The 13826-nt window shown below is 37.1% G+C and overlaps 2 protein-coding genes across 2 annotated transcripts; both read right to left on the bottom strand.

Annotated features, from left to right (window-relative positions):
* Positions 1-2130: 2130 nt before the first annotated feature.
* On the bottom strand, positions 2131-5223 carry LOC121393789 (receptor-transporting protein 3-like). The gene is made up of 3 exons (XM_041563257.1): positions 5158-5223; positions 2815-2979; positions 2131-2631 (listed from the first exon to the last, which is right to left on the bottom strand). Exons 2-3 carry the CDS (start codon positions 2964-2966, stop codon positions 2190-2192), a joined length of 594 nt encoding a protein of 197 aa, XP_041419191.1. The 5' UTR covers positions 2967-2979; positions 5158-5223; the 3' UTR covers positions 2131-2189.
* A 2651-nt stretch (positions 5224-7874) lies between these two features.
* On the bottom strand, positions 7875-9797 carry rtp3e.3.L (receptor (chemosensory) transporter protein 3 gene E gene 3 [provisional] L homeolog). The gene is made up of 2 exons (XM_018263587.2): positions 9491-9797; positions 7875-8554 (listed from the first exon to the last, which is right to left on the bottom strand). The coding sequence occupies exons 1-2, from the start codon at positions 9631-9633 to the stop codon at positions 8056-8058; spliced, it is 642 nt and encodes a 213-aa protein (XP_018119076.1). The 5' UTR covers positions 9634-9797; the 3' UTR covers positions 7875-8055.
* Between the last annotated feature and the right edge of the window lie 4029 nt (positions 9798-13826).

The following is a 13826-nucleotide window of genomic DNA, read 5'->3' as shown; positions in this document are numbered from 1 at the left end:
TAGGCAAACATTTTTGGGGGGGTTTACATTCCGCTTAAGTAAAAAGGCAGAAGCTCTATTTATTGAACTCACGTTGAACAGAGGGCTATACTTTCTTGTTATTTGAATTATTTGCAGCTTACAGCCATGCCCTTTAATCCACTTAAATGTGTGCACATTGTCATACATGGGCTGAAGTGCAGAAAGGTGCTGTTTTGCATATATTTGACTGCATTATGCTCGCAGCTGCATACACGACTACTACTCCTTTCCAACAACAGTATCTTTTTGCTTGATATTGATATGTGCCTACTGAAAGAGAAAGGTCTATCTAAATGAATATATGTAGAATTGATTTGAATGAGATCAAGTCGATTCAGGTCTTTTGGTAATAAAAAATATACCACGGTTAATGTATTTTTTATACCCACTCTTGTACCCACAACTGTTTTGACTTGTCTGTCCTATACAGGTACGGAATCCGTTATCCGGAAACCAGTTATCCAGAAATTTCCGGATTACGGAAAGGCCGTCTCCCATAGACTTCATTATAATGAAATAATCCAGATTTTTAAAATGATTTCCTTTTAACAGTAGCTTGTACTTGATCCCAACTAAGATATAATTAATCCTTATTGGAAGCAAAACCAGCCTATTGGGTTGATTTAATGTTTACATCATTTTCTAGTAGATCCAAATTATGGAAAGACCCATTATCCAGAAAGCCCCAGGTCCTGTGCATTCTGGATAATAGGTCCCATACCTGTACTGCATTTATACTTCCTATAAGTACAAGAATATTAAGAACAGGCTTCTAGATCCTGCTTATACCACGGCACTATTATGTTTTAGCTGGCAAGTTGTCATCTGCCCTCCCTGTTAACTCTTTCACGGTAAGTTCAGGAGTATCTGACCATAACATGGGATATTGAGGCAAACTAAATGGGAGATTCTGATGACACACAGTGCATTTTGTCACCGATACAAAATGCCAAAAAAAAAACACCTCATCACAGGGAACACTGAGAATCACAATCAGTGTGTGCCAATGCCCTTAGACTTTTTATTACCCATAAGTTCTTGTTAGGCAACAGCATAAGGTTTTATAGGATGCAGGCGTGATTCAGGAGCTATGTCGCCCCCCCCTCTTCTAACTTGTATCGTCGGAGCGGGTTGAGGAAGGCCCACATCGCTAGTGCAGTTATTGCACTCCCTGCACTACAAGAGCCGACTTTCCATTTTAAAAATGGGAAAATCAGCTCTTAAGGTTACCAGAGGCGGTAACTGGTAACTGGCCGCTCACCTTGCTTCATGCCCGGAGCAGCCCTGGTAGGATGCTATCAAATCAGATTGTCTGTGTGTTAATGTAGATCTGATCAGATAAAGTCAGATGGTGTATTTTGCTCATGTACAGTATCTATAGGCAACAATCACTATATTGCAGTGAGAAAAAAAGGTGTTTCCGACTCCATTACATTTTATCCAGCATTCCACAGCCACTGTGCAGGATGGCCAATATTTAGTGCATTTTAAACATAAATTTGTAAATCATTTACATTATTTTTGTATATAACATCTAACTTGTATGATGCATCAGTTCAATCCCCATACAGCATTGTACTAAAGTCAAGTAAGAGTTTCTTTTAAGATGTTATGCTTAGTGAGAGGGCCTTGGATGCTTCCCCTGACCATGTATTATTTTTTAATCACATTATAAACCCAGATATAACATTGTACACACATTTTTATATTTTACAATTTTAGTGCTTCCATTTATTCTGCTAAGCTGTTTTATATCTCACTATCATTGTTTAAATAGCCATGTGTATTTCCAGATAGCAGGGGAGAGATTAATGAATTCATGAGTGATTAAGCGATTAATGATTAATCAATGAAACATAAAAAGGGACTCTCAGAAGTTCAGTGTTTTAGAAAGAATGAACACTACACACTGTATGCAGACAAAAGAAAACACTTTATTCCGACCCTAGTATTCATTAGATGCCTTCCTTGAAATCTTTGTTTTAACCTCCTATTTCAATTCAGATGTAAGACATATGATGAATAAATCTCATGCAGACTTGTTAGATACAGTAATCACGGTGCTCTATGTAAAGTAGTTAATCACTGAAGATATATTAAAGGGTTGCATGAAGTGACAGGTTAATGCTGAAAAAGCTGATAAACTCAGACCATGCAAATGAATGAAATCACTTTTTAGAGGAGTCTTTAGTTTTGGAAAAAGCCATACCAGCTAATACTAAAGCCCCAATCCCTACAGCAACACCTGCTACAGCTAGAAATGGTGATAAACCTTCCTTCTCCTCATCTTGCTGGCACATCTCACAGTGCTCTATGTTATGAGGGCCTTTAGGTTTTCTATAGTAGTTGATTGACCTTGAAAGTCGCCCATAGTCTTCTTGCTCATAGAAAGTGCGGTTGATCTTCACAACCAAATTCTTCATAATTCTTTTAATATTTTCATGTGAAATCTGAGGTGTTTTCATCATACCACTATTGCATATCTCGCATGACTGCCTGGAAATCTTCATCTTCACAATGCCACATTTACGGTCTTGGGCCAGTGTTATAAGGAACATAATGTGGACATTGGCTGAACTCCATTGACATCTGCAGTATGAGCACTGAAAGCTGGGGATAATGAAGACAAAACAGAATTCTTAGGTCTTGTTTTCTAAAAACAACAGTTCAAGACACAGCCTACCCTAGTACCCTAGTGTTTTTAGTTTGCTCCACGTTGTGGACTGGAAGGATAATAGATTTTATTTATAAAATGTACAGGATCAAAGAGTCAAGACATGGAATTTACTGTACCTTCCAAATGTGGTTTGCTCATACTTTAGTCCACCATTTGGTAAACTATTTTCAATTACATGCAGTATCCACAGGTCAGTAGTATCCAGTTCTTCTATTTGATTATCAAACTCATCACTCCACCTGTCATTGCCCTTTGCTAGTCGGAGCATGTTGCTGAATGGACTGAAAGACAATTAAATGTAAAACAGTAAAATACATACGTTTTACATAACAGACATACATACTGTGATATCGTGAATTTATTTTTGATTGTTAATCCTGAAATGTTAATTAATTTTGCTGGCCAGAAACCTCTATAAATAGGTAATGTATATAGTTTGTATATGTAAGTATTAAAAGTGAAAACTTTGCAAAAGGTGGTTTTCATAATTTTCGTTAATTCATTAAGTATTCCCAGAGATAAATTGGTGGACAGACTATGTAAATGAATATTTATAGGGTAGATGCTGATTTTTATTGTGTAGTTTTTATTTCCAAATTATACAGTGCAAATAATTAATTCTTGGTGGAACCAGTAAATGTGTATTTTTAGTTGTAATTGGTTGTAGGCAGCCATCTCAAGTCATTGTGCCTTGTCATGTGCTTTCAGAAAGAGCCAGTGCTGCACTATGGGACTGCTTTCAGATAAGCTATTATTTATCCTACTCAATGTAACTGAAGGAGTCACGACTTGGGTTAGCCGGTGGACTTGGATTTTAGGCGTGTTGTTCTCATATCTATCGCTAGTTCTACCATAGGGAGCATTTTTATATTCCCATGTTGTTTGGCTGCTGTGCAGTGCAGCAGTAAAGTATGACTGAGGTTTATCAGAGCACCTGGGAAACTAAGAACATGTTTAGCACTGCATAAAATCTCAAAATTAAATTGAAAAACAGATTGCGAAGGATTCTATTGGAGGAACTTCAGATGAAGGGGAGGAAGCTGTAAACAGATTTAGATACAAGTTGCTTAGGGAAGCAACCTTGGGGAAAAAAATCAATGTTTAATATCACTCTTATACAAATACATTTATTGAAACTGGTACAAAATTGCCTTATAAATTGTATTGGAAAGTTTTTAAAATAATGGCAAATATTCAATTTAGAATGAACCCATCTATTGAGTTCACTTTGAAAATCCAACGATCATCAGAAAACACTTGTCAGGTGATTTTTCACTTGGAAACATAACAGACCTCATTTCCAAGCAACAATAACCTCTAATCTGGAAAATTGCTATTTCCAAGCTCCCAGCATTATCTTGCACCTTTGCCCTAAACAAAACAATCTGACAAACACATTTTCAATGGAGAGGTTTTCTGCATTAAAGATGAGAGTCTTGTGGAAAATGTATAAAATCTTTAAAGGGATACTGTCATGGGGAAAAAATGTTTTTTCAAAATGAATCAGTTAATAGTGCTGCTCCAGCAGAATTCTGCACTGAAATCCATTTCTCAAAAGAGCAAACAGATTTTTTTTATATTCAATTTTGAAATCTGACATGGGGCTAGACATATTGTCAATTTCCCAGCTGCCCCAAGTCATGTGACTTGTGCTCTGATAAACTTCAATCACTCTTTACTGCTGTACTACAAGTTGGAGTGATATCACCCCCTCCCTTTTTCCCCCCAGCAGCCAAACAAAAGAACAATGGAAAGGTAACCAGATAACAGCTCCCTAACACAAGATAACAGCTGCCTGGTAGATCTAAGAACAACACTCAATAGTAAAAACCCATGTCTCACTGAGACACATTCAGTTACATTGAGAAGGAAAAACAGCAGCCTGCCAAAAAGCATTTCTCTCCTAAAGTGCAGGCACAAGTCACATGACCAGGGGCAGCTGGGAAATTGACAAAATGTCTAGCCCCATGTCAGATTTCAAAATTGAATATAAAAAAATCTGTTTGCTCTTTTGAGAAATGGGTTTCAGTGCAGAATTCTGCTGGAGCAGCACTATTAACAAATTCATTTTGAAAAAAAAAAATTCCCATGACAGTATCCCTTTAACAAAACATGAATAATTCTGTAAAGGGAATTAGATGTGCAATATTTCCAGCATCAACATGAGTTACACACACTTCTAGAAACACCAATACTTTTGTTCCTCTTTTTAAATATGTAAAGCTCATCCAGTATCTGTCAACTACGGATCAGATTTCCCAGGAGTTACATGGTTTTGGACCCCCACCCCAAACTCCCGTCAATCTACAACCCCCCCCCCCCATTTCTTTAAAAATGTTCCCTGGGGGACCAGTAATAAAAGCTGACATCTCTGAAAGCTATTTGCAGTTTTTATTTATTGATTTTAAATGTTGTATTATTTTCTGTTGTATTTCTTTCAGTAATTAATGTGCACTCACCTTCTCCTGAAATGGTCTACTCAGAACTCAGATGCTGACGTGACTACTGCTGGTAATAAATGCAACTGATCTCCTATCAGCTCTATGACTTGTTATTTGTGATTCCTGCTTGTGATTAATATGTAACAGAGGAATAAAGTCCTCCCTAATTTATGCATACTGTATAATCATATTACTGTTAAATGAATGTGTTTGGAAATTTGATAATGGAATAAAGCTCTCAAAGTTTGCCCCAGGTCCAGTACCCGTTTAGCTAATAGATGGAAGGAGAGGTCCTCTACTCCTGTATGTTAAAAAGGACATTGAGACATTGTGCAAAAATCTCCCAAGAAAATGTCCTCCCTTAAAGCGATACAGGATTTCTTTTGTCCATATATTGCAATATATTCAACTATTTTAAAATCATCTGTGATCTGGCCAGTCCTACACTCAATTTCATCTGATTCATTAAGAATTTCCGTATTTCATTATGCATTTTGAAAGGGACTTTATAACTGTAGGCACAAAAAATGGATACAATAATTGTTTCTATTGATACCATTTATTAAAGGTACTTTCATCTAAACATGCTCTTCTTACTTGTGTATATGTGCACCAAGCACCATTGTGCCTGGACATTGACACCCAGGAACCCTGGAGTTACTGCCATATTAAAGACAGTGGTATATACAGGGTTCCCACTGTGGGCTCCATCAACGCAGCAAACTTAGCCTAAGGAATCCCACACAGATATCAGCAGTGCAATTGTGTCCCATTTCATACCTCCCAACGGTCCCATTTTCTGTGGGACAGTCCCGATTTTGACAGCTTAGCCCGCAGTCCCAGGTTTCTTTTGATCTCCTGCACTGACGCTAGAAAAAGATACAAAGTTTCTGAAACTTAATTAAAATAAGAAGCTTTTTGGCAGAGATCCCAGAACAGTCAGCAGCTACACTTAGATACTTTTGTAACAGTTTAAGATAAGCAAAGATATTGTAACTATTTAAGATAAGCAAGTCTCTTGGGAGAACTGAGACTAACAGCTTAAAGGGCAATTCACTTTCATTAGCAAAACTGTTATAACACATAAAACATTGCACTCCCAGGAATGTGTTCAAACTTTCATGTCCATTTCACAAATGGTTATGAAAGTTTGAACACATTCCTGGGAGTGCAATGTTTTATGTGTTATAACAGTTTTGCTAATGAAAGTGAATTGCCCTTTAAGCTGTTAGTCTCAGTTCTCCCAAGAGACTTGCGGCCATAAAATGGGCATGGCCAAAAAAATTCACGGCACGACTATTTGTCCCTCTTTCCATTTTTCAAATGTTAGGAGGTATGCGGTTTGTAAAAACATGCAAGCACAATTGCCCACATTTAGGAGCAGATTTATCAAGGGTAGAATTGAAAATTCTAATTCTCACATTTTTTAATGGTCAAAGCTGTCAAATTTGTCAAAAGAGTTATTCAAATTTGATTCGAGTTTTTAAAACAATTAGATTTTTGAGATTTATCATACTCAGGCCCTTTAAGAACTTGAATTAAACTATTCGCCACCTGCTGAATTGCTGGTTAAGGCAATGGGAGAGGTCCAGGGATCAATTTGGAGTTGTTTGCTGCCTTCCTGACATTCTAATTTTTTCGGAGAAGTTTCAAGTTTTTTAAATTTGTATTGATTCAAAATTGATTCGCGTTTTCGTGTTGATTCCATTTATCCGAGTTTAAAAAAATTGAATTTATTGGTCGAATTTTGAATTCATGGGAGTTTAGGGGAGTTTTTAAAAACTCACATGAATTTTAAATTTGACCTTTGATATATATGTGCCTCCCAATGTATTGGACACAATTGCACCAAGCGCAAATCCTTGGACATACAGTGACATTTGGAATGTGGGGAAAATGCTGCGTCCTGGGTGATAACATGGCAAATTGAAGGGTGTGACCACATAATTCAGAGAGAGATAAAAAGGAATCCTCTGTATTTACTCAGCTCAACAAAGCACACAACTTACTCGATGTAAAAAAAAACACACATTTTAAAAGGACAGCAAAGGGGTATTTACATCATAAATCTGAATAGTAAAAAATATATTTTATTTTTAGATTTTAGATTTAATTCATTCAAAATGTTATTACACTCTGTTTTGCACATTTATTTCCTACTTCAGTTTCAATGGAAAAAAAAATTCTACCTTTTTGTCATGGCACTGATTGCCTTATATTCAGATATGACGGATACTGAATCCCCAATAAAACAGAACAAAAATACATAAAAATACTTAAACCAAATATTTTTATTTCAGAAAATTACACTAGATAACAGAATCAAGATAATATTTTATTAACGTATTGATTGTTTAAACAGTGGATCATTTTTTGTTGTAGTAACATATAATATTGTTACATTTAAAATGTGGGCACAGGGCATTAGTAAACAACGTCTGCATAGTTTTTATTTCACAGTCTTTTCCCAGGAAACGAAACTAAACACTGCCCTTCCCCATATCTATAGAGAGTTAAAGATACAGGTGTTACTCAGTGGGATAAGACACTGGAAGCTGAAACACAAGCCGTACTCTGTCCATAGGTTTTATGTTTTTTATAAAAAAATTTAGATAGGCCGTCTGAATGGCAAGATAAGAACCTATTTTCATGGATATATATATATATATGTACAGAGCATATAAATTGTAGAGCTGAACATTTCTGTTGGTGAAATATGTCTATAAAGGTTCTTATTAATCCAGGTCAGGGTATATCTAGTAGAAGTAAATCTAGAGCAACTGGACAGTTGCGGTTGGTGAGTAACTTTAGACAGAATTCTGGTGTATAGGTTGAGCGGAACTAAAGAAAATTGTATGGGATTTATTAATTGGAATTCTGTTATCTTTGTAATAATTGATCAACGCAATTGGTTTTTTAATGCTTCATTATTATCCAGATAAAATATAACAAAATAATAGCAAAGAAGCAGAAACAGCGGCAGAAACAACTGTCTTGTTGTTGAGAAGATTTTAATGGGCTGTTAGGTTTCTCTTCCCCAATGTGCACATTACAATGTTCAACTTTGCTGCTCTGATGACTAATAAAAACGTTTGCTTTGCAGATGCCTAAATGACAAGCCTGACACAGTTTCTTTATGTGTGGTCCATGCCCACTCTGCCCATCATCTGCAGGATCCAGTTGTGGAACATATTCTCCATAGCATTTCTTTCTTATAGTTTTGATCAGATTCTGTACAATGATTGTGATTATTCTGTTTGGCATTTTAGGTTTTACGTATTGGTCAATGCAGTTTTTACACTGCTGCCCCAATGGATTCATCATGACTCTCCCTTGCCGGTTAGTCAGTTGTATGTAGAACTCAATGACAGAGTGTATGGATTTCCAGGAGTTAGGACAATCAGGACATTTGTACCTGCAAATGGTCAAAATCATTGTAACAATTAAAGAAATGTGCCTGGTCTCAGATTCGTAGCTTTAACTGAAATTCTAGAATTTTAACTAAATTCATCTAAACATTTTCAGTAACAAGCAATAAAAACTGTACACAAATTATTTTGTTATAATGCATTTCAACATTTGGGAAGTTGGTAAAACTACTATATGGAACATGTGAAGAAAGATATTCTAATGTAGAAGCAGCAATATACATTTTTTGCTATAGAAAACACATTTTGGGGACATTTGGAATTTTCACAAATGGATTTTATTGGGGTGGGCTGGGCTTGGAACAATTTTCCATGTCTGTCTTGGTGCTAGAAGTAAAATAAACTGTTTTTCAGTTGTTCTGGTATGAACTTTGTAGCACCAAATTAAATATACATCTCCACCTTGATACTGCATCTTGCTAGAAGTGTTCAGTGGAGAGAAGAAAAACAGAGCAAGGTTTTCATGACTGAAAGAAAGGTAATGGGATATGAAGGTGACAGAGACTAAACAGAGGCGTGGAAAAGAAAAAATGCAATACTAATGTACATATAAAAGAGAAGGAAGAGAGTTAAGCAAAATACAGAGGCTTAGGAAGAAAGAGAACATAAAAGAAGGATCATTCCCAGCTGTTTGCAGATGCAGCTTGCCATGTTTTTTCACACATTGCTTTTTTACAGAATTTCATTATAATTGACTTAACCACCCTCTCAGCTGATCTTAACCACACAGCTGTACAGAGACTGAAATTGTGGGGGAAATGTTGCATTGTGGGTAAAAAAAATGGCAATTTATGCCCAAGAATTGTACTTTGCACTACACTTACAGTTATTCAAGGAATCAGAGCTAGCTGGAGACAATATGAAATCTTGCATTTCAAATATAATTTTTAGAAAAAAGAGCAATCAGTTTTCTAAATACTCACTTTCCAAAAGCATCATGTTGAGTGAATGATTTCCATCCCATTTGATTTGGTTTCTCATTGCAGATTTCTATAGTCCACATATGTGGTAGTTCTCTATCAACCATTTCATAAAATGTCTGTTTCCAGTACCGATCGTTGCCCATTGTTTATCTGAATAGCTATTTGTGCTCTAGCATGTTATATCATATACCAACATTACTTCCTGATGGTCTGAACAATGTGGGTGCGGCTATGAGAGATAGTATATGATAGGAAAAATATCAATAAAGCTTACTGTAAAGCAGCGAATATGGATAGGGATCTGTTGCTGGCCCCAAAAAAGAAGGAACACAATACACAATATAACAAAAAGATACTTTTTATTACAAGATATAGCAAACAATACAAGAAAAATGTTAATGTAGTTAAGAATTTTTTGCCAATTTTATAGACAATGATTTCTTTAATACGTTGAATCAAGGAGTGAGAAGTATGGCCAGACGGGCACACACTCTGGGGGATTTATTATCACCCAGTTTATTTAGGAGCAAAAAAACTAGACAGACTTATTATCTGAATCTTAAGGGCTGTTATAAATGTGGGAGCAGCCGTTATGTTACGTGCAAACATCTTAAAATCTCTCAGGAATTTAGATCCACAGCTACAAACAAAACATAATATCAAACAATTCATTAACTGTATTAATAGTATAGGAATAATATATCTGATCACATGCAATAAATGTAATAAACAGTATGTGGGGTGTAGTACAAGATCTCTTAAGGTTATTTCAGAGAACATATTAATCAGATCAGTAACACCAAATACAGCAATAAAACCAATGTCACTAGGCACTTTATGGAATGCAATAACAACAATTTAAAATTATTTTCTGTACAAGGGATTGAGCAGGTTAAGAAAGGAATAAGGGGAGAAGATATTTTAACTAAATTACGTAGGAGAGAAGTCTTGTCACGAAAACGGGACTTTCAACCACACATAACTCACATAGTACTCCAGCAGCCAAAGGGTTCATTTACATTCAAACACACTTTTCTGCTAGCTGTACTAGTTATTAAACATATAAATAGGCTACTTTCCCTTTCCACACATACACAGAGTTAATACACTTATTCACCAGCATTCATATGGGCTATGAGTACGTTAGAGCACAAGGACAAAACGTATAAAAATGTATTTAATATTAAAAGTAACAGTGCATGTATATAAAAGAATATATCACAAAGAAGACAAAATTGCAAACACAGTAAATAAAATAAACTGGCGTAAAACACAAAGAAAGCCCTATATTACCAGTTTAGAATTTCCTGGCCATAGACGCAAAGATCCGATCATACGAATCAATGTACGATTGGACTTTCCCATCTCCTGACCTGCCACTAACCATAAGGATCAAAGTCTTACCATTCCGATCAAATAAAGTAGTAAAAGAACAGATCAGCCGATGTTTTGCCCCTGACAGCAATCGTACGATAGTTATGTCCGACAAAGCTGGTGACAGTCTTCCACTGAAAATCGTACGATCAGCAATACATTATATATATTATCGGCAGCCGACAGAAATTTTCTAACCTGTCCAATCGACCAAACAACCGATCTCCATCGGATGAAAAATGTTGGGACTCTCCACACACGTTCCGAAAATCGTACGAATCCATGATTCGTACGATCGGATCGTTGCGTCTATGGCCAGCTTTAGGAAACAATGGGCATACAATCCACCGATATGGAGCCTCCTTGTATGACATTGGGTACTGGGTCTATCACCTTTTTATTGCCTGCTGGGACATTCCCCTTAATACCTTATGCATTAAGGTAGGAGTGCCCAGGAAAGTGTCACTTACGACCCCCTTTAGGGGGTTGTTATTTTCAGGCAAGATTCCCCAATATAATATCGGTACTTGCCAGTTCCCCATATTATAATAAAAACATGGGCAGGCTGTGATCCATTTGTTGGCAATCAGAACGGTACCAAATACTAATGGGGTCCAATTTTCCAGTCCCCCAGGAACCATCCCTCCTAATTGGAGGCTTATAGGCTGGCCCTGTTTGGTATTATTAGGAAGCATGTGACCTCCTCATAACCAATATGTAAATTATGAGGATGTGAATCTTATGACACAGGAGATATGGATCCTTTCCTATAATCCATATTTTTCTAATAACTATCCCCCCTGCTACTCTAGGTCCACCAATCAACCAATCAAAGAACGGACTGGCCCAGGTTTCTTGTCCAAATGGTGTGACTCCAAATTGTCTCAGAAGGCAGATATGGATGTCACCTTTCCACAACCCCCTGGTGAGATATACAATCAAGGGTCTTTGTGAGCCTGAGACCAAATGTTTCCCATGTTAACTGTTATTATGCCAGAGCAACGCTGCCCTGGCATGACAAGTCGATTGGATTTTTTATTTACAGACGCAGTTACCACTAGGTTTAAATTTTGCTTTTGATGTAACTTAACATCATAACATGGAATATGGATTATGTGTAAGACTAAGGTGCAAATTTACTAAAGGGTGAAGTGACTAACGCTGGCGAAAATTCGCCAGCGTGACGTCATTCCAGTACTTCACTGATTTACTAACGGGCGCAGGCATAGCTTTGCTAGCGAAAGAGACTGACGCTGGCACTCATTCGCACTCAATCGCCAGGCGGAGTTGCACTCTGTGAAGGGACGTAACTGCGCAAATTCACTAAGATGTGGATTTTACTGCACGTTACCTCTTGCGCCAGACTTGTCTTCGCCACCTCAGACCAGGCGAAGTGCAATAGAGTAGATAGGAGTTCCTCAAAATTTAGTTGAAAATTTTTCTAAGTCCCAAGAAAACGCTGGCACCATTTGCTTTTTTCAAGGTGATAGGCTGCAAAAGAGCGTACATTTTTTTGGGGTAACAGGCTTCCCCCCTACATTTCCTAACATATGGCACATAAACTAGACAATGGCTCATGTGTAGGGCAATATAACAACTATATTTTCTTTTATGAAGCTTCCCTGGACTTGTGTAATGTAATGTATTTGCTGCAACATATACGTCCATTCTACTTTAACTTCCCGCCGTATGCAAATTAGCCAACATAAGCGCAACTTCGCTCTGCTCGCCGAATTAACGCTAGTGCAACTTCGCCAGAATTCGGTGCCCTGATGCAACTTCGTATGTTAGTGAATTAGCGTTGTCGTGGCAAATTTTCACCTAGCGAAGTGTTGCACTGCCTGCGAAGCCGTCGCAGGCGAATTTTCGGCGCTTAGCAAATTTGCCCCTAAGTGTTTATAACTGAATGGGCCAATAGACAAGGCTCTAATTGATGATCTATACAACAGATGTGCTGAATTGTGATTGGTTTTAACATTGGGAAGGTCTATATGAGATTGGATATAAGTATCTGGGGACATGTGTCCCATTTTAGATTGCCCATGACTAAGTTCTAGGTAAGCATGAAACATGTTAGGCTCCATGTGGGGTGGTTAGTAAACAATGTCTGCATAGCTCTTATTTCACAGTCTTTTCTCAGGAAACAAAACTAAACACTGCCCTTCCCCATCATAAATCTCTGGTGTCGCTCCCACCCACCAGTCCTGAGCTCCTTTCTTCCTTCACCACTCTCCGTCTGCAGCATTATGCCATGGTGAATCAATGAAGCCAGTAAAAAAGGTACAAAAATGAAAATAGAACTAAAGGGAAACAGACTAAATGTTGGCACTGTGCATATTAAAATAGAGCAAGACAGACACTGCATGCACACAGAAACACTCTAGATTATTATGAATAATGCACCCCCTACTGTAATTTATAAAGATATTTAAAGTCACCTCAGAGTTACGTGACCTGTATGAAAGCACTCGGCCTACGGCCTCGTGCTTTTATATGGTCATGTAACTCCTCGGTGACTTCTAATATCTGTATAAATTACAGTAGGGGGTGCATTATCCACTATATATTTTCTAATTATTGCAACAGTTAGTGGTAGGTTAAAAAGTATAATATACATATTGGATATATTTAAAAGTTATTTATGGTTTAATACATAATTATTTCCATTTTATTGTCTGTGTTATTTTATTTTGCATAAATGATTGGATAAAGATTCGCTTCCAGAAAATCTAGAGCAACTGGACAGCTGTGGTTGGTGAGCAACTTTAGACAGAATTCTGGTGCCTAGGTTGCGCAGAACTAAGCAAAATTGTATTTCATTATCCAGATAAAACATATCAAAACAATTATAGCAAAGAAGCAGGCACAGAAACAAGCCTTAAAGTTACAACTGTCTTGTTGTTGAAAAGAGTTTAATTGGGTCTTAGATTCCTCTTCCTCAATGTTCAAAGTGATATGTCTG

Source organism: Xenopus laevis, chromosome 5L (genome assembly GCF_017654675.1).
Source record: "Xenopus laevis strain J_2021 chromosome 5L, Xenopus_laevis_v10.1, whole genome shotgun sequence".
In the NCBI taxonomy this organism is placed as follows: Eukaryota; Metazoa; Chordata; class Amphibia; order Anura; family Pipidae; genus Xenopus; species Xenopus laevis.
This window is presented reverse-complemented; position numbering and strand designations above follow the sequence as displayed.